Here is a 22758-nt window from a genome sequence, read left to right as displayed (position 1 = left end):
ATGGGCCCGACATAAAAAAAAATGTTCGTATCTTTTTTATTAGTGAATTTTTGTGTAGCAGGACCATCTTTGGCATGTCCTCAGGAGTGAATTGATACTAACTGTTCTCCTTCATTTGCTCAAAAGAGATGGAAAGCAGGAATTATCATTCAGAGATGTTATAATTGTTTGAAAGCAGTATCAACATGCAGCCTTGGATCCCATTGACTTTTTTTTTTTTTTACAGCTGCCTTCTTGGTGTAAGAGAGCTTACCAGACATTGCTGCTACTTTTATGGTATGTCTCTTCACCTCCTTATAAGTGATGCATTGCACTGTTTTTATTTTCTGTTTCTCTTCATCCTTCCACTTTTGGCATGCTTGAGAACAAGTTAGATAGTCTCCCTCATAATCAGGACATTTTAGTGTTTTGCTCTTGCAATATTTGTTTTCATGGTTTTTACTGCTACAGAAGGCACACATGGCAGTGTCAATATAGGCAGTTTGAGAAAAACCATCATTTTGACATTTAAAGCAGCAAAAAGAGTTTGGAATGTAGAGCCTTACTAGGCAGTTGAGATAGCCCACTTTTGAGAGGTGTTGGTGGTTTTGGTGTTAAATGTGAAGATGATGTTCCTAGTGAGAACCAGGTGACCATCCCCTACATATAAGTACTCTCCTCAAGACTGTCACTCCCTGATCTTTCATTTTGGAGCAGATCTCTTTGGTATGTTGAGGAGATACCACTCTGATATTATGCCTCTGGAAAAGTGTAGTTTTGTGCATGTGTGTGTGTGTGTGTGTGTGTGTGTGTAGGTACCATAACTGGTGTTTCTCCCAACAAATGTTAAGCAAAGTAACTTTTCTGATTGTCTCTTAGTTGATGCTTCGATAAGTATATCTCCTGAATGCTTCTTTACAGACGAACATCTTGCCAACTCTTCCAGACCCTTCTGGATGAAGGAGGGTGACATTTTCCAAGAGAACACTCCCCTCTTGAATGTATTATTAAAAAAAGTGAGTATTTACTAAGCTAATAAGCCGAAAGGCTTATTAGCTTAGTAAATACTGGCTTAGTATTAGCTTGGCTAATACTAAGCCAGTACTAAGCCATGCATGACTAATGCATGGCTTAGCTTAGTATTTTACTGGCGAATTTGTTAATTAAGAGGGAGATGTTAAATCCCGTTTTATTTTATAGCCGGGTACAAAACTCGGGTCGAAATCCATCGACATCCACAGAGTTTCAATGCCAAAAAATAAAACGGGATTTAACATCTCCCTCTTAATTAAAGTGAATATTTATTGCATCTTCTGATGTTTTCTACTTCTTATTCTGACCTAACCCTAACCTTATTCTGACCTAACCTCTAACCATGTCGCCATGTTTCCATGGCGACATGGTTAGGGCTTGTGAAGGCCCCCCCCCGATAAACAAGTGGATGAAGAAGTATTCATTCTCAGGAAGATTTTATATCAGCACTAGAGCTCCCCACCACCACAGAACCACACACGGATGTTAACTCTCTGCCAAGCAGTGACTGCACTCAAGAGTGGAACGTTAGGGCTACCCCAGATGCTATATGAGCATCACAGCAGGCCTTGAACACTATTCCTAGGTCATGGGGAGGGGGGGGGGAAGAAGATCCCTTGATCCTTGCAGGCAAGTCCACTAGCTAAATGATCCTGGTCAGACCACCCAGGGCTGCTTGTCTTGCCAAAGCAGTGTGAGACTATCAGGATTCCTCTTTCTGGATGTTCAGAGGTCACACTGCATGGCAAACATGGTAACAAGATGTCAGATCCCAGTGATGGTGGTCTGTAAAACAGGATAATAATAAAGACTTGGGAGAAGTAGAGCAAAGAATATAAGAGAAAAGCATTGATAAAGAATAAGAACAAAAAAGGCCGGCTTACTATCAATTAATGGCAAGATGAACTACTTCCAAACATCTGAGTCCAACTGCCAGATATATGCATATCACAGTTTCAAACCAGTGAGTGCATTAGTGACTCAGGAAATATAAATCAGAAACATGAAAAGGACTCACCCTATAAAATTTCAATTCACAGAACTGAAAGGGAAGGGGGCTGTGTCTTTCAGTGCACCATACATACCAAAGAACTATACTTATAAGAAAAAACAAACTAGAAATTCTAGTTACAACTGCTACAAGCCAGATCTTGCTTTACACTGAATATGTCTCAGTTCTCTAGCAAATTACAGGTTTTTGCTATTAAAAATTTCATGCATGTCACTAAAGCTTCTTCTGTGGCAGGAAATCTAAAAGTTTATAATAATTTTCTCCTTGCATCCAGCGCTTTTTTTTATAGCTCAATGAGACATCCCTGTTCCAAAACTGTCAGTGAATGTCTAAGCATATTTTCTTTTTTTAATCTCCTGCTTACTATTTAATTACCTACTTTCACCAACCAAGTGGGGAGTAATGTATGACAACTGGCTGACACACATATCATAATTTACGCTTCTGCATTAATAGCAATAAATCTAATTAAATGATATTTTTATTTTTGCTATGGTTGCTACCTTTGCCAGCATATGGCACTATAAGTTTTAAATTATGGATGGGTCATTATTGCATTTTTATATTATAATAAAAAGAGATGCTACATGTTTGTTTTCCACAATTATTAATATCTGGTAAATTCCAAAATCAGCAGTAAATTTTAATTTTATTTAATCTCTGAACCATGTTTAGCCATTTCTACTTAAAATTTGTTTTAATACATTTTTAATTATTTAAATTTATTTATTTACACTTTCTTTAACCATTTCATAAAAATAGGAAGGAGAGAATTAATGATAAATCGATGCACAGAGTTTGGGAATTCGGGTAGTTTATAAATTATGCACAATATTTTTAATGGGCATATATCCAATTCCTAACAAGTTTCAAAAATGGACTGACAATATTCACTAACCCAACAGGAGTGGATGGATGGATGCCTTGATTTTTCAAAAAACATACATAAATATCTATAAGCATATGTCTATTTAAAGTATTTATGCATAACATGCATTTCAGCTTGTCAAACCTAACCAATTTATGATATAATATGGTATTACATAGTTATCAAAAACTGATTTAGAGGAGAAAAAAAAATCTAGAGGTACACAAGTATTTATTTTTAAGTTGTTCCCACTCAAGAAAGGTTATTTGCAAACCTACAGTATGAGTAAATATGACAAATGAAGGAGACAGGGTTTTTGGTCACTGAAATACTCTGACTGACTTGATGAAAATTTGAGTTACAAAAGTTTGACATCTTTTAAAGACCTATAAATTTATTTAAAGAATCTAGAAATATGTACAAATAAAACCAACAATTAAAAAATAAACATAAGAAAATCATATTGCCTATCTCACAAAATATCATCCATTATAAAACAACAACAACTAAATAACAATGAAAATCAAATAAGCAAGAAATCCACGATAGATGTAAATAAATTTTTACATACCAATAAAATACATTGCCTCTGCTTCTTCTGTTACTGGAGATTTCTTCTTTCTCCAACTACTGAAAGGAGACTTGGAACGAGAACGCCTCTTTTTCTTGTCCTTCTCAGGGGACGGTGCTTTTAAAGAGCATGCAGGTTATTGTCACATGCAGCAAGTTAAGTAAAGAAAACTACCTACCATATTCCTTACCTTTTATTCCCTGTTTCAAATACTGGTATAATATAAGCCCAAATTATCATACTAGGTGTCCCATAAGTCTGTAGCAAATGAAAACTTGATTACAGTTAAATCTCCTTACAGTAAACTTACAGGGACCAAAGGAATGGGTTGTTATAGTGGAGATGCTCTAGTTAATTTCATTCAGAATAGCACTGTCAATATTCTTTAGAAAAGCAATGATGTTATGGGGCTTTAGTTAGGACTTTTTCAAAGTTTTATATAGTGGGAGCCGAGTCATTTAGAAAAATTAAGAGGGAAAAGTTACGAATTATATATTTCCTATTTCAAGTGTTGGAATTATTTACCTGAGATAAGCCATTATGGTGATACATACTTCATATATCAACAGTAAAAATTTGGCAACAGGGCCAAGTTTAACAGTATTACAACTGATATAATTTTTATAGTGATATGTCGAAAGCATACTGCCATAATGGCTCATCCTAAGTTTAAAAAAATCCCACCAACGAGATTTGGTTTGTGATTTGGGACAATATTTTCTTCTTGCATTTTCTTTATCTACCAAATAACCAAGTTCTTAAACAGCACCAGATTTAAGGGACATCATTTTCAAGATGCAGACTAATTAACTAAATATAGGTCAATTTCACTAAACTAAAAGTAACTAAAAAAGAGAGTGAAACTAAAATAAACTAAAAAAGACAGCACAGCACCTGTCTGTTATGCTCCACTATGAATGAACATAATGATTAAAAAAAAAAAAAGCTTGTACATTATCCTAAAGTCTTGGATGATAGTTACAAACCTAGAGTTCATGATTATGTAATTCATGTAAATTAGTAACTGCAAATCAGGTTTATAATAATCTGATTTTAAACCAAAGTCTTTAAAGAGTCCTAGGTTTAAAAAAATTCCACCAATTAAACAGGCAATATGGGGAAAGCAAAACTATCTTTAAAACCAAGGGCTTTGCTTTTCTGAGAAAGAGAGAGAGAGAAATTAATGAATGTGTGTGTGTGTGGGGGGGGGGGGGGAATGGAAACCCAATAAGAACCAGGCTTACAAACCTGTCTCATAGTAGGCACAGGATTTAAAAGAAGAAAGTAACCAACAAATTTAGTTTTACAAGACAATCATTTTGTCTGTTCTTGGGCTAATTCATGGTTTTTTGCTGAACCTCCTCTTTTGCCAATACAATTGATTCTGTGAATTGTATTAGATGATTTGTGGTTTGTCTGGAGGGCATGGTGTAGTAAACTGTTGTAATGTAAATATTTTACACATTATTGATGTTCCTTACTGCTGCTGCACAATCAACTATGGAGAATTTAAGATACATAAGATGAAATATTTACATAATAAAAAAAGTTATTTACTGTGGCATACATGCTATTCTATAGTTACAGAGAATTTAGATTTCACAACATTATTATTTATTATTATTTTATTACGTAACACCTCCAGGGAATCCTAAGACTCATCGAGGGAGGGACACCTACTCCACAGCTCTACGTCTCCACCAACTGCATCTATCTTCATCATCTACAACAACGCCATCTACTGCCCATCATCAACACTATTTTCACAGAGAATAACAAATCCATGCCCATGGCGGCATTCGAACCCACAGCCTTCTGGCTGGAGAGCGGATACGCTAACCACTTGACCAACCAAGCCAGCTAAAAAAAATTTGCGACAGCCGAGAATCGAACCTGGGTCAACTGCTTGGAAGGCAGCTATGCTAACCACTATACCATTGTTACAACATCTAGTAGGAAAAGCTGGAACCTTCTTAGAAAACTGGGGGCAGCCTCTATGACTACACCTCAAAAATATCAAATCACAGCAAATAGTATAGCTATGTGCTTACTGGAAACTAAAAATAAAAAATAAAGCCCAGCAAAAACTCCAAAAGAAAAATAAGACTCTGAGGAGCATATTAGCCTCAAGTCAAGAATAATCTCACTGATCAGATCACAACAGAAGAAGCATTAAAATTAACTAAAAATAGCCATGCCCTGGTGTTGATGGTATCCTTCCAGAGTTTCTAAAATTCTGGAAGAATGTGCATGGGCTAGCTTGCAGCACTTTATTCCACAATAATTCAATCTGGCAAACTTTCCAAAAAGAATAAAAATCCTGGCCATTTTAAAACCTGGAAAACAGCTTGATGATCCAAAGAACTTCTGATCTATTTCTTTTCTTTGCACTTTATACAAACTTTTTGAAAGAGTGATCCTCAGAAGAATTACTCCCATCTTGGAAAATACTTTATCACCTGAACAGGAGGGTTTCAGACCTGGACGAGACTGTTGTAACCAGGTCCTCTCAATTGAAAAAGCATTCGAGGAAAACCAGAAAACAGGAGCTGTCTTCATAGATCTTACAACTACCTATGATACTGTATGGAAAAAAGGACCTGTATTTAACAAGAAAATATCCTCCAATGCAAAAAAAAAAAAAAATAATCTTCTAAACTCAATGCTTTCAAATTGTAAATTCCATGTGCTTGGTGCAAGAAAAAGCAGTAAGTACAAGATTCTCCAAAATGGCCTCCCCAGAGACTGGTCTTGTCCCCAGCTCTATTCAATGTATTTAATGTTTATATATCAGACTTACCTTCTATAGATTCCAAAAGTTCATGTATACTGACGACCTAGCTATCATTAGTGATAAGTCTATTTTGGCAAAGTGGAGAAATCCCTTGACAATGATCTAATTTAACTGGAAAGTATTTCAACTCCTGGTACCTAAGACCTAATCCAACAAAAACTGTCTCATCTATGTTCCACCTGCTCAATTCTAAAGCTAACTGCAGACTAAATCTTAATTTCTGTAATAAAGTCATAAACCATGAAGATTATCCAAAATATCTAGGAGTCACCCAAGACAGAACTCTCACCTACAAAAAGCATATACAACAACTGGGAAATAAGACTGAAGCTAGAAACAATATTATCACTAAACTGACTGGAACTGGCGGGATACAGAGACTTCACGCATAGGGTGTCTGCCCTGGCTTTGGTCTTCTCAACAGCAAAGTACTGTGTCCCAGTCTGGAGTAGAAGCATTCACACCAGGTTAACAGATATAAAAATGAACCAAACCCCACATATTATCTCAGGTATTCTGAAATCAACTCCTCTACCATGGCTTCCTGTCTGAGCAAATGTCACCCCCGCCAGATCTTAGGACTGCAACTTTGAAAAATATAAAAAAACTCAAATCTGATTCTCTACGACCAGGCTCAAATATATTAAACAATCCACCACAAACCTGACTCAGAGCACATACTTCCTTTTGATCTGAGGGACAGTTATTGGAAATTCACATTACTCCTCAGGAGGAATCACTGGAACAATTCTAGCATTAACACGTTCGCTGCCAACTACGAGTATACTCGTAGTTGGTATATGAGCCTCACAAGCCAACTACGGATATACTCGTATGTTGAGTACCGACCTCCTATGCCAAGAACGAGTCAACCCGTAATTTGTAAATTAAATTACGAATGGTACACTTTAAAACAATTTTCCACGCACGATGGTGGTTTTTCTTGGCACACAGAATAATAATGTTTCCCGTCATTTATTTATGCGCTACGAGATTACTCATAGTTGGCATATGAAACAAAATTCTGTCTGATAAGCCGGCTACAAGATTGCTCGTACTGACCTTGAAGAAGTGAAAGTGCTTGGCATGCGGTAACAAACTATGCCCAAGGAGCGTGGCAGCGAACATGTTAACAATTGATCGCTTATTGAAGATCCCTATTCTAAGACTCCTGGATTTGATATGCCATGCAAACAATGGTTCTTCTTAAACAGGATAAGGACGGGCCATGGAAGATGTAAATATCTACTTCATGAATGGAAAATTGCCAATCAGCCATATTGTGAATGCTCTGCAAACCATGCCTCATATAGTGGATTATGGGGAGGAAATGTAGCAAAACACTTATTTCTTTAAATTTCCCATTTCCTGGGGGAATAGCAAAATTACATCAGGCTACAAAGGGAGCAGTGCAAAGGTTGTCCAATTTAAAACTTGATTTGTAATAGATGTAAACAGCCCTATTTTCTGTATTTAACCATACGAACAAATAACTAAATACAGGCATCCCTCAATTAACGCGGTTAATTAATCCCTCGATGTTACCATGTATATCAAAATCGCATTAATCAATGGTAAAAATTACAATTCATCCATGATCGATTACTATTAATAATTTGTTTTATATGGTACTCATTTAGGAAAGAAAAAAATGAATGCAAAGTAAATGTTTAATAAATACTTGTACCTACATTATTTACTGCAATTATTTTATCAAAAGAAATTATCAAGAGTCATTTGAACAGTTTTAGTTTTTTTCTTATCAGCATAAATTCTACGATAACAAGCAAAATGACTCTCTAGACCTGGGCAAACAAGCAATAAAACAAAGAAAAAACACTGCAAATATAATACATGATGGTACAAATTAAGTGGATATTGAATCCAACATTATCTCATAGCTGAATATAGAAACTACAAGAGTTTCGTGTCAAATATATAAAAACTAAAAGTTTTGGCAGATACAAGCATAAGCAACCTTATGGGTAACTCGTAGTAAAGGTGATGCAAGCTCCAGATCCCTTTCCTTAGTATTTTCTATAATGTAAAGCACATCTCCTAGAGGATATATATGATAAATAAGCCTTTGGCTCTCTATTTCAGTAATACATAATAGTTTATTTTCAGTTACAATCTAGAAATTATTGAATTAAAAAAAAAATCCTACTAAACCATACTATACTGACATCGGAGGTCGCAGTATCTCTCAGATACAATTTACTGTCAAATATCACAAACCTTTATATAACGTGTTAAACCAAACTGACAGCAAAAAAACAGTGCGGAATATCACTCGTAACATATGAATGCACAGTTACTCAAGATCTCCAAACTATATACTGAATTGTGTAAGAATATTTATATTAAATATTTTGCATGCATCTGTCAGATCAGCTGCGAGCTCAGCAGGGTTAAAGGTGCGTTAATTAAAACTCTTGCCGCGTATATCAAGGGATTGCCACAATTAATTTTGCAGCGTTAATCAAATCCTGCGTTAATATATTTTTAAAAAAAGTTTTATACTCTGATTTCATGGGAATATTTTCACATTATAAATGTTCTTTAGTGGAATTTTTTTGATAAATCAAGGGATTCCAAAGATTTATTTATTAATACGGCACTCACATTTAAAATATTATATGAACAGGTTATTAGAAGTTTAAAAATACAATTCAGAATTAATTTCTTCTTCTTCAGTTGATAATTCACTTTATTATAGTTTTTTTCCCTTATTATTATTATTTACATGAGTACTTCATGGAGTCATGAGAGATTGCAGGAGGCGCACACTATCCATTAACACAATACTTATCATACATCTCAAACTTATTCACTGTTGGGATGCTCACAACCAAATCTGGCAATTCATTCCACTCATTCACCACTCTCCAAGTAAATAACCTAGTCCGCACACCCTTACTAACCACAGTCTTAGATAACTTCCAAGCATAACCTCTTGTTCCCCCCCCCCCCCCTGCTCCCCACATATTGAAAAATTTCTTTTTTGTGTAAAGTTTATAGAATTCCTTTAGTAACTTAAGTTTTTATCATATCCTCCCATCTCTGTTTGTCAGCTAAACCCACAGACCTTCAATCTATTCTCACAGAAAACATTCCACAGACCTGTCATGAGCTTGGTCATTTGTCTCTATATCCTCTCTCTTTCACCTCCCAGTCTGCTAGAAATGCAGGTTACCAAATCTGTGCACAGTAGTCAACATGCAGCCAAATCATAGCCTTATAAAAAGGGATAATAACTTTCCTATCTTTACTTGTCAATGTGTTCTTCAACATCCAAGTAATCCTCTGAGCTATTTTACAACTCCTGCTATATGTTCTCTGAATTTCAAATCTCTATCCCCCATCAACCCCCAGATCCCTAGCCCCATCAATATGATACAAAAGATGTCATATTTTCATCCCGAAGTGTATTGCCTTACATTTCACAACATTAAATTGAAATTCTGTTGTCTTTTACCCATATTGCCAATTTATTTAAATCATTCTGCAGGATAGCTACATCACCTTTATCAACTATTGCCTTTCCCAGTTTTGCATCATCTGAATATCCCTGAACAACTGAATATCCCATCTTAAATCTTCTGCAATAACTTTAATGTACTAATTAAAGAGTAGTGATCCTAGTACAGAGACTTGGAGCATTTTACTAGTCACCCTCATTTGTCTTGATTCCACTCAACATACACTACACTCTGATGTCTATCAGCCACTCTCCTCCTATTCATACCACAGCCTCATATTCATTCCCATTTGCTCCAACTTCTGTAATAGTTTTCCATGAAGTATCATTGTGCAGCTATTTCCTTTATCCAATTCTGCTGTCACCTTATTATAAAAATGTGAATAAATTACTGAGGTGGGACCTACCTTTTACAAAGCCATGCTGCTTCCCCTAATGAAAAATCATATTCTTATGCACCCATTCCTGAATTTTACTTTTAACCAACTTAAATATATAAACATGAAAGGAATCCTGAAATTTCGAGATGACAAAACCTCAATGCAAGAGTATATACATAAAAAAAATCCACAAGATATTATACTTAAAAATATAGGCTGTTGATATTTAGTATTAATGCCAAGAAAACTAGATTGTCCCATTCCCTACTTTAATAATACTGTTAATACAAAAAAAAAATTAATTTAGATATTTGTTTCATATGCCTAACTAAAAAAGAAATAAATGTACGTAGTATATTCTGAGCCAATTTATTAAGCCACACAATAACTAAAAAATAATTTTTTTTTTCTCTACAAATTATTTTAAATTATTTATACATTATTTTAAAATATACTTACTGCTAGGAGCCGACTTAGATTCCTGAAGAGAAGATGAAAAACTCTCCAATGGTGCTGTTTAAATTAAGATATAAATTAAAGTGATATTTGCCTTGATAATAAGAGTTTAACACTTTTACAGAAAGAGGTAGTACAGTACTACTTGAAAGAAAATGCAGTACTATAATTACATATATAGACAAAACACAGCAAAACAGTTCTAATCCTTGCCTACATTTAGATCAATGATAATTTGGCTTAACCATATTTCTTATTGAAAATGTTATTAAGTGAAATTTTACTATAATAATAAATACTAGATGAAGAAAAATAAATTATTCCATAATTTTTCTAGCTGAAATAAAAAAAAAAAAAGAAAAAAGGTAGTTATGTACGTAGTTGAATAAAAGAAGGAAAAACAATAATTACAATTATTTATTAATTAAAAAAAAATGTATGCAATGCCATGCTATACACTAGCATTGATGTTAAAGGTGCTCAGCAGGCTGGTTATATTACAAAATGAACCTCTACCATAAACTGCAAAAGAAATAAATTCAAATTTTTATATTCAGGAAGACTTTTCCTGCAATACATAAAACATCAAGAAAACTGTTCACACCAATATGATTTTATTTTCAATAATAAATCCAAGACAATTTTTTTTAAAACCTAAAACAGCCTCAAATTTTGCACTTGAAACATGCAGATTTCAAAAATATGCAAAAACAGTTCCATCTGTTTGTTCAGTGCAATACCCATGCCAAACACGATTCATGTATAAAAATGAACAACCAACAACTTTTTTTTTCTGCTAGAATCTCCTGCATTTTTGTATTATGCCTTCATGATAAGAAGCGAATTCCTTGTCAGATAAACACATATAAATATTTATTTTATTTTGTGCATGTGTGTGACTTCTGCTCATAAAAGATCATCATAAACCTATAACATACCAGTGCTATAGGTTTACAATTTCCTTAAATTTAAAAAATATTTTTATTTTATTTTAATTTACATAATCTGGAAAGCCTGCTCTAAAGACCAAACATGAAACTTTTTCAAGCCACTTCAAGGCCACCAATGAGCAAGGTGGTGATGATCACAGACACACAACAGTGACAAATTTATCTCCCAGCTGAAGGCATTCATAAACATCCATGCTCACCACCGTGAGCATGGATGTGAACATGTTATAGGATAAGTGCTTCCTCGGAACTTCAACCCAACGGTCAAATATACTTGGTCTACTCCACTAAGATGCATTATGAGACTGAAGTATGCTTGTTGCCATGGTTCGGCCTCACTTATACAATGCATTGTTTGCATGTTAAGTTTGTATATAGTTTCCTGATGAAATCAATCTGACTTTGTTGAAATATCAGAAATATTAATTGCCTTAAAAATACTGTTACAAACAGCCAACATGTAAGCCTTATCACCAGACTAACATTAAGGATAATGGGGAAAGATTACTGCAATATAAGATCACCAAGGTAGTTAACACCAGGTGGTAGACAGATGTGGCACACTGTAATAAGAAGTTGTATGAGAGGCAAATGGCAGTTGTTTATATGTCAATACTCATTGGAATGGGATACGGATGGTCAAAATGATGGCGGCTCATCTTTGGGTAGACCCATGCACTATCTTATGGATGATGATACTCTGTAATGAAAGATCAAAGCAGATTCGAAAAAAAAAAAAAAATCCCATGCAGACAAAAGCACACTGGTTTATGCTTCTGTCTGATATCATCAATGCTTTGGAAGTATCCACAACAATTCCACTATAGGAATGTATCAATTATTTATATTTTGTGGATCTATCTGGCTTCTAGTTTTGATTTTATGAGGTTTTGCATTTGTCCATCCCAGATTTTTCCTTTTATGGAAAAAATTGTGAACAGTCAGCATCCTTATTTCCTTTTCTCAGGATCAAAGAGGACATAATCAAACTGAACCCTGAGCCAGATACTGAACATCTTAAGTATTTTGGATTCTTCTACTTTTCTGAGATATCTGGAGGGGTTTCTCTGATTTGAGGTGCACATGCTATTATTATTATTTTTATAACTACAGAATTTTCATGCAGAGGAATAATTTTTTAATGTAGTCACCTCTTAATCGATCATGATTAAATTATGCAAATTCAATATAACATGTGGCAACCATATTTATGGAAAGTGCCATGAGAGACCAGTAAGACAGCTCATTATTTTTTCATTTTGTCTGGGTGAAGATCGCCGAATGGGGTCATCTATAGGAAATGCTTTTTTTCTTTTCTTTTGTGCTTATTTTTACTTATTTTGTGTTTATTATTACCCTTAGCTATTAAGCATCCTCACAGTTCTAGTGGAAGTGTTGGTCAATACTCGAGGAAATCAATTTTGCTTGAAGTGAAACTCATCATCATCATCATTATCAAATTCCTGCCATGCACCCTCAAGGGGTTTACAGGATATGATAATACTAGATGAAAAAATTACATCATTACTAACTTCCTATCTACAATTTTCCTCCAAATCAGTCTGTTACCTATCAAGACTCCAACATTATCATATCTTATATTCCTATCGTCTAAGGTACTTTTTACCGTACCAATCCACCTATATCTTGGTCTTCCTCTGGGTCTTTTTCCTGCCGACCTGGCAGAGAACACTTGTTTTGCTAATCTTTCCTCTCCCATTCTGTTTAAGTGACCATACCACCTGAGATTAGCTCTGCTAACGCATTCCTGGATGCTGACAATGTCAAGTTATTTTCTAATATCCTAGTTTTTAATATGATATTGCCATTGATGCCATCTATTCATGCCCCTAATCTTTCTCAGGACTCTCATATCTGCAGTCTCTAGTCTTTGGTCAAGTGTTTTACTTCTGACCTAGCTCTCAGAACCATAAGTTAAAATTGGTTTGAACACTATCTTTTACACAGCTAATTTCTCCCTTATTCTATATAAATTTATTCAGTTGACTTCCTACCATACCAGCTTTGTTGATTCTGTTGTCTATTTCCATATTTAATTTACCATCTTCACTAAAAATCGTGCCTAAGTAGCTGGAATGTTTCATTACACTTGTTCTATAGGTACTCCATTCACAACACAGTTGATATTTTCATTGTCTTTGTCTTGTTATTGCTGACCTTCATATCATATCTATTACAACAGTTATTCAATTTAGTCAGGGAATCCTGCAGACTTGTAGCAGATTTATTTAGAAGTATAACATCGTCTGCATAAAGCAAAGAGCTGACATTAACATCTCCAATTTTGATATCAGGTTTAATACCACTTTCCTTCATAATGTGATCCATATAGATAATGAATAACAGAGGGGATAATGCACATCCTTGTCTGACACCAGATTTAACATTAAACCATCCTCCTGTACTTCCTTCAATTCTGACTTACAACTGAAATAAAGATTAACTATTCCTTGATATAATGGCAGATTGACACCATATAAATGTAGCATATTGAATAACTTCTCTCAGATCTACAAAACTTAAATACAGTTCTTTGTTATATCCCCATGATTTCTCAACTGTTTGTTGTAAACTGAAAATCTGATCCTGACAACCTTTATTTGGCTGAATGTAGCTTGTTCTTCACCAAGCTTCTCTTCCACAATCCTTCTCTACTGCTTCTCAAGTATACTTGCATAAATCTAACCAGGAACACTCAGTAGGGAAATATCTATATAATTCTCACATTCAGTTTTATTTCCCTTTTTTATATATGGGTACTATGAGAGCTCCACTCCAATCATCGGGAATTCGTCCCTCTGTCAGGCCTTCTGAACTATGCAGTGCAGTCACTGTAAGACTTTTATAACCGCCATATTTAAGCATTTCTTGTCAAATATCATCTACTCCTGCTGCCTTTCCACATTTCAGGACTTTGATGCTTTTTCTACTTCAAGCATGGATATGTATTCCTGACTGCATGTCTAGTGAGTATTTTTCACCACTGTGCTATCACTGCTTGTTTCATTTAGCAATTTTTCGGAGTAATTACTCCATACTTCAAGGTTATCTTTTTCTCCAGTTTTCATGTCACCTTTATCATCTCTAATTCCTTTTATGGCACTCTTTCCTCCATTTCTGAGCTTCTTCAACAACCTCCAGAATATCTTGCAACCTTCTTGATATGACTTCCCATGACTTTTGTTTAGTTTTCTTACATTTGCTCTGTATTCTCTAAGAGTACAAGCTGACTTATTTGCCAGGAACGTTTGATATGCTTTTTTCTTTTCCTTCCCTGCCACTTTCACTACCTGTGTCCATCATGGAGTTCTGATTTTTCTATCCTTGCACACAACCTCACCCAATGCCTCTCTGGTTGAATAAATCATGCAGGATTTGCCACCGAATCTCCAAGGTTTGGTTCCTGTTCTCAAATTCTTTCATTTTTTTTCTTGAAGAATGTTATTTAAGTCTACAGTTCACATCTGATAGCAGCTCAATTTTTATTCGCCTTAAAACTTTCTTTCATGTTTCTTTTCATATGAAATTCAATTTTATCCTGATCAAGACTAAATGGTGATCAGTTCCAATTTCAAATCCTCTGTACACTCTGTATCCTGCACCAGTGAGAAAACATGAAAATCAACAATAACATAGTCAATGAGACTTTTCTTATTGATTGCCTCTTTTCTCCATGTCAATTTACGCACATTTTTATTTAGGAACATTATGTTAGTAATAACTGGTCCATGTCCTGAGCAGAAATACAACAGGTATTTGCCATTATTATTAGCTTTGCTCTTTTCTCCAAATTTTCCCAAAATATTTTTGTATGTCTCACAATCATTTCCTACTCCGCTATTTAGATCCCCAACAAGGACCAACTTTTCCTTTTTCATTGTGTCAGTTGCTTTCTCTAAAACCTCAAAAATTCTTCCACTTCTACCTTAGTAGAACCTTCTGTGGGACTATAGGCACAAATCAGTCTCATTGTCCAGTTTCCCCATTCTGATATTTGCCCACATCACTCTACTCGAGACTGCCTGCCATTCAAGAAGATTAGCCTCATATTTAGTGTTGAATACTATGGCTACTCCTTCTTTTCCTTGATTGTCATTGCCTGAATATAACATTTTGTATTTACTGCGCAGAAAGATCCAGTATCCAGCTAGATACTTAACAGGGTGCACCACAAGAAGATGAGGATTGGACATTAGGTCAGAAGCCCTGATAGGTTCTCTGCATTCCTTTAAAGACTATGTGGCGGTCTCCTCTCAGTTATATAGCTTTGATCCTTAAGCGCCCCTGAAATGAGAATGGAAGTGTTTAAGTGCTACAAATGAAGCAAGAGCACAGCATACATCAAACATGCTCTAAGTCTGACAGAGAATAAATTATGTACTATTTGAAATAGTGCTCATGAAGCCACTGTATTTTCAAGAGTGAAACCACAATCACTATTCGCAATTTCTTAGATCCATTCTACTGAAAAGCAAACAAAATCATTATGTTCAGCGATGATGTAATGTAACTGTGAGAAGGTGGGAGAGAGTCATGTATATCAATGTTGCCAAAGACACTTTTTTTTTTTTTTTAATAATGTCTTCTCAGCCTTAAGAGGATTTTATGCCAGATATTGTGATAATCTCTGTAGGATGGAAAGACTCAAAAGTCTTTCTCATCCTACCACCTTTGACATGTCTAGAGAAAGCTAGATGGTTTTTCTCACAATTGATGTATTTGGATGTTTTTCCATGTGCAGGACTTTGTTTTCATGCTTTTTACTAGTACACACAGTACAGATGGGAGTCATAACAGGCAGTTTGAGCATGATAGTATTATTGCACTTGATGCATCTCAAAGGATTTGGAAAGCAAAACCTGCAGATAGAGAAGATGACAGAAAGTGCTTTTACAGATGCTGGACATTTGGGAGTGTTAAGTGTAAGAATGATACTACTGGCTGATATAAGATTACCATTCTCATGCACCAGGATTATCTGATGGTTTGTCACTGTTTGATGTTGCAATTCAAAGCAAATCTCCTAATCTTGAACATTGGAAGTGATCCCATTCAATATCACTCCTCCATATTTTATGGAAGATAACTGTCATTAATATTCTACCAATAGATGCTGCAACAGGGACTTGATCGGAATGCTTCTGCGTTGTTGTTTTGACTAATGTAACAATTGAGTGCAATTTTTTTAAAGATTTTGGGGAACCTACCTATGTTTCTAACACCTTTCTGGATAAAAGGAGATTACATTTTTGCAACAAGAAAGAATAGTATATTAGTAAGCATCTCAGAAGTTTGGACATTAAAATCTAACAAGTAATGACTGTATACAAAAGTGGACCTAGGGACAAAAGTGGACTACAAGATGGCACTAACAAAGTCTTGGAATATATCCCTGGACTGGAGGAGAGGGAGTTTGGAGCAATACTGAACCACCACTGATCCTTTTAGGGAAGCCTGAGTCATCTGAACTTAACTATGTCATCCAGGTCCAACTACATGACTTATGGTTTATTGGTGCAAGGACAGCAAAGATCATACTGAACCATATCAAAGATTACAGCAGTACACAAGGTGCTAATTAACAGTCATAAAGGAATAAATAAGCAAATAATATGTTATGTACAAAAAAAAGTTATGCAATGCAGCACCTACATATAAATAGAATTTATAATCAAATGTATTTGTATGAATTAATTCTTTGTAAAAAGTTAAAAATGTCATGCAATTTGTTCAAGTCTGATAACATTCAGCTGAGTGTACAAGTATATGACTCAGCCATGTTGCATTTTTTGCACATAGGGTAGAGTCATCAGCCCTCAATAAATATGAATGTGTAAGATAACTATGACCTCTGTGGAGCCTAGCAAGAACAACTTCCTCTATTTTGTTACTACATTGACTAGACTGGCAATGATAAATTCCAGGCTTAATTTCTTGAAATCTGTCAGTGCTTCCTGCCATGATCACTGCCATTAAGTAATTAGCTTTTTCTTGAAAGTTTTTTCACTTGGTTATATTATAAATTAAAGATGCCGAGGAATTATATTCTTGGTTTCATCCTTTATTGAAGCGTAAGCAAACAAAGTTTGTGTGTGAAGTAACTTCACAACTTGACTACTTGTATATAGTCAACTTGTGAAGTTACTAACGACTTTACATCAATTGCCTTAGTATCCTGTAATGCAATGCACATATCCTTACGAACATGTATAATGCTATGCATTATTGGGAAAAACCACTACCCAGACATACCGTCAGTTGTATGAAAAAAAAAGAAACAGAATGTCCACCAAACTATGTTAGCTCAATTCTTTGTTAAGAAGTAGAATAATAAATTTATATTCTGAATATTTTTTATTGCCTTGCAGTTTCATGGTTTCCCTTTAACTAGGCCCCGAGACATACTCTAATTCTTTTATAAAAAAAATTAAGGGTCAAAAAAGAAATTTGAGAAATAAATTATAATTTTTCCCATAGGTTAAAATATTTGATAAGTGCATTTTCAATTAAAACACCCAGACATACCGTCAGTTGTATGAAAAAAAAAAGAAACAGAATGGCCACCAAACTATGTTAGCTGAATTCTTTGTTAAGAAGTAGAATAATAAATTTATATTCTGAATATTTTTTATTGCCTTGCAGTTTCATGGTTTCCCTTTAACTAGGCCCCGAGACATACTCTAATTCTTTTATAAAAAAAATTAAGGGTCAAAAAAGAAATTTGAGAAATAAATTATACTTTTTCCCATAGGTTATAATATTTGATAAGTGCATTTTCAATTAAAACACCCGTTCTAAAGAATGCATTAATCAAGGGGATTGCTGTACTGCATGTACTATCATAGTATGTGTTTCCCAAAAACTTCAATCTCCAGCTCAACACGCTTCTTTCTCAATTCTTATCAATTAAAGTACCTCACATATTAATAATAAATTTATATTCTGAATATTTTTTATTGCCTTGCAGTTTCATGGTTTCCCTTTAACTAGGCCCCGAGACATACTCTAATTCTTTTATAAAAAAAATTAAGGGTCAAAAAAGAAATTTGAGAAATAAATTATACTTTTTCCCATAGGTTATAATATTTGATAAGTGCATTTTCAATTAAAACACCCGTTCTAAAGAATGCATTAATCAAGGGGATTGCTGTACTGCATGTACTATCATAGTATGTGTTTCCCAAAAACTTCAATCTCCAGCTCAACACGCTTCTTTCTCAATTCTTATCAATTAAAGTACCTCACATACAGTACTGATGTGCTATAGGCTCTTGTCATGTGTAGGATATTAAAAAAAAAAAAAAAAAAAAAAAAAAAAAAAAAAAAAAAAATGAAGAGTTCACATTATTATAAACAATTTTCCTAGAATTAGTCTGTTATTTGTCAGGTCGAAATATTCTCAGATCTTATACTTATGTCTCCATCTAAATCATTGGGTTTTTCTCTTGGGTTTTTTCCTGCCAACCTGGAATTAAACAACTACTTTCATAATCTTTCCTCTTCCATTTGTTTAGATGACCATATCACACATGATTAGCTCTGGTGATCACACAAGTTCTTTCCTTGTCTTTATTTTTAATATGATTCTATACTCATCTGTCCCCAAGAACTCCAATATCTGTGGTCTCTATATTTTTTAAATATTTTTTTTTTTTTAACCCAGCTCATTTGAACATGCTGCTGCTATTTTAGTGTTCTAGCTAATAACTTTCTCATTCCAGATAAATTTATTCAACTGCCTCACCAACATACCAGCTTTTCTCATTCTATTTTTTTTACCTAATTTTCCATCTTCATTAAAAATTATGCAGATGAAATGTTTCACTACAGGTTTCTCATTTGGTATGTAGTTGATCTGGTAATGTGTCCAGTGGATGACTGGACACTGATTTTCATTCATGTTGATATTAAGAAGCAAATATTTCAGCTTTGTCACCAACACAAATGCACACTGTGTCACATCATCAGGAAATAATGTGAATAAAGTAAAAACTAGAAAGCAAGTAATAATAGTTAACAGTTCTAGTGAAAAATATTTGAAAATGTTTAAACATGGAAAGCGTGCATTCACTATTATGCTGGCTGACTAGTTCGTGGGTTGCTGTATACTACTGGTAGATACAAGTGTGTCTTGTTGGATTAAGGAAGATCAGACTTGATATAAAATCATCCTTTGTTTTGGTTACACTGTAGATGATGCTTCACCATTTCAGCTGATTCTTTGAACACCCTTGAGTAAAAACAGTAATCAATGTGGAGCATTCCAGTTTGTTGCTATTCTACCTGGTGTTTTGTTTCTGTTATGAGGCCAGCCCTGATTTTTACTTTCTTTCATTCTTAATGCCCTTGAAGTGTTCCAATCAGCATATCTCACCAGAGCTACCAGTCTGTCCTATGTAGTGTAGATCACAATTGCAACTGATCTCATTTTTTTTTTTTTTTTTTTTTAAATGGTAAATGTGGAGGTTTAGGAGGGTTCAGGTTTTTTGTTCACTAATGTAGAAGGCAACTTTTAAGTTTTGCTAGCGAAGCAATCGTGCTACTTTATCTGTGATTGATTGTGTGTATATATATATATATATATATATATATATATATATGGAAGCACCACTGATCCTTAGTATTCCTGGTTTTGTTTGTTCTTCTGGTTGTTTTGGAAGTTGAAACAATTTTTTTTTTTTTTTTTTCTAATGTTCTGTTGTACCAATTTTTTGGAAAGACAGAATTAAGATAATGCAGCTTTTGGTTTCTTTTATCTATGTTAGTGGAAATTCTGTAGGTTCAATCACATAAGTAATGGATCATGTCTATTTTTTATGCTGGGTGGTGATGAGAAGTTGCATGTAAGTAACATCCTGTGTTAGGTGGTTTCGTGTAGACTGAGAAGTTGAGTGCATTTTGTTCTGATATCTAAACTAGTCTATCTAAAAACAGTCAAGACCTATTTCTTTATTCTAATTCAACTGTGAATTTAATCCTCCAAAACAATCACAGATAAAATAGTGAGAGTGCTTTGCTAACAAAACTTAAAAGCTGCCTTCTACCCAAATAACAAAATCTCCGAACACCAGAGGCATATCGCTAAAGTAGCCAGGATATCTCACAGGATTACTTAATTATTGAAGAACACACTAAGAAGCAGAGAAAATGGAGTTATCAGTTGTCTTTATAAAGCCATAATACAACCACATCTGGATTACTGTGCTCAGGTCTGGTCACCTAGGTTTCTTGGGGATGAAGAAGTGGTGGAGTTAAGGATCAAGAGGTGAGTGACCAAGATGGTGAATGGTCAGTGGAGTGCTTCCTATAAGGATAGACCGAGGGTTTGTAAATTGAATTTATAAAGTTGGTTGATAGATGAAAAAAGGGGGGATATGAGAGAAACATTTAAGTTACTTAAAGGATTTTATAGGACTGATGCAGGGGAAGTGTTTCAGCACGCAGCTAGAAGGAGCAGAAAAAGAGGTCATCCCTGGAAATTGTTTAAGAGTGTGGTTGGAATATGAATGGAATGGGTTACCTGAGGTTGTGAGTGCTTTGTCTGTTAAAGTTTTCCAGGAGAGGTACAATAGATATTGTATTTGTGGTTTGAGTCTCCCACAATGAGTCTTAGGACTCTATGGAGGTGTCCATGCAATAATAATAACTTTATTGAATACAAATTGTACCCTTGTGTCTGAAGCAGATGTGATAGCTCAAGTAATGAGTGCTAAACTTTGCCAACATTTATCAACCTAGTGTATGTAACTAGTGACAGGACTACCATTGCCTTCTATGAAAAAATAGAAGTGCATGAGAATGAGTTTCTAAAGCTGTAGCATAACCTGGATAATGATTCAACATAAAAGACAGATAAGATATTAGCATGTATGCTAAAGAAATATTCAGATGAACTGCCTAGGCCCATGACAAGTTCGTATAATTTGAGTCTTAGCTCAGGAAAGATCCCGCAGGACTGGAAAGAATGTATGATAATCTCATTGCACAAGGGTGGTGAGAATACTAATGTGTCTGACTGTCGACCTATCAGTATCTCTGGAGTGATTGTAAAAATTTTAGAAAAGTTGGTAAGAACTTGCATACAGTAACAGGTAGACAAACAAGCTATACTTTGCAAGGAACAGCAAAGGTTTACTAAAGGGAGGTCATGCCTGAGCCATTTGCTAATATTTTATAATTATGTTTGTGTGAGTTGAATAAAGAGAATGGATACACTATGATACTGATGGACTTTGCTAAGGCCATACCACATTAAAGGATGTTGTATAAACTAAAGAATATGGGGTTGGAATATGAACTATTGGTTTGGATAAGTGGGTGGCTGACAAATATAAAATGACCAGCAGTGTGCTCTCAAGATCAGTCGTTGAACCATTGTTCTTTAATCTATATAATAATGATATTAGAAAGGGACTGATAAGCGTCTTCAGTTGTTTGCTGATAATGCAAGATAGGCAGAGCAATCAGAGATGCCACTAATATACAGATTTACAGGGTCATTTGAATAGGCAGAAGTGTGGGCAAACAATAATGCCTGTCAATTCTACATCATTAGGTGTAAAGTTATGCACTTTGGAATGATGCAATATCCAACTGCACATCATATTGGTGGGATTATGCTTGGAGTAAGTGACAAGGCTAGAGATCTTGGAGTTATGGTGGATAGAAAGTTATAGTTCGAAGGTCATATAACAAAAACTGTAAATACAACTCAGAGAATAATCATGATGTTGAAATGAACAGTGATATGTAAGGATATGGAAGTTATTTTGTCCGTTTTACTAGGCCTTGATATGACTGCATCTTAACTACTATGCAAAGATTTTGGATCTCCTGGATCCAAAGAGATAACGATGATGTGAAAGGCTGCAAAGAAGAAGAGTACAAAGATAACATTGGGATTATGGAATGTAGATTATGAGTAGAGAATGAGAGTATGTGGGCTGCAGACACTGGTAGACAGGAGAAAGAAGGGAGATATGACAGAGATCTATAAACTTTTGAGAGGGTGTTATAAAATATCAATTGATAGAATTTTTCATTATATGGAAGGTGGGAGGACAAGGGGGTATTCATATTAAGCTTGTGTGGTTAAGAAGGAGAGAGAGAGCGTTAGATTTTTCTCTCACAGAACCACCAGTGAGTGGAACAATTTGCCTATATTGATATGGATTCATGATTGTATTCCTCATGAATATTTTCTACAACTGTTCT

At 34.8% G+C, this 22758-nt stretch overlaps 1 protein-coding gene across 4 annotated transcripts in view; it reads right to left on the bottom strand.

The window, feature by feature from the left end:
- Positions 1-22758, bottom strand: part of LOC150097387 (spectrin beta chain-like) — a 795721-nt gene that overhangs the window by 43460 nt on the left and 729503 nt on the right. For 2 of the 4 annotated variants that reach the window (XM_090407783.1, XM_090407782.1), the window contains exons 43-44: positions 10577-10630; positions 3463-3579 (exon numbers count right to left, since the gene is read on the bottom strand). The exons of 1 other annotated variant lie outside the window; for it this stretch is intronic. In XM_090407783.1, coding sequence (XP_090263909.1) covers positions 3463-3579; positions 10577-10630 — 171 coding nt within the window. The remainder of the gene's footprint in view (positions 1-3462; positions 3580-10576; positions 10631-22758) is intronic. One more of the 4 variants, XM_090407784.1, reaches the window with a different exon arrangement.

The sequence above is a fragment of the Typopeltis vanoorti genome, chromosome 17, assembly GCF_054136105.1.
Source record: "Typopeltis vanoorti isolate ZY-2024b chromosome 17, IOZ_Tvanoo_1.0, whole genome shotgun sequence".
NCBI lineage: Eukaryota > Metazoa > Arthropoda > Arachnida > Uropygi > Thelyphonidae > Typopeltis > Typopeltis vanoorti.
Note: the sequence above shows the minus strand (reverse complement) of the source record. Positions and strands in the feature narration are given on the sequence as shown.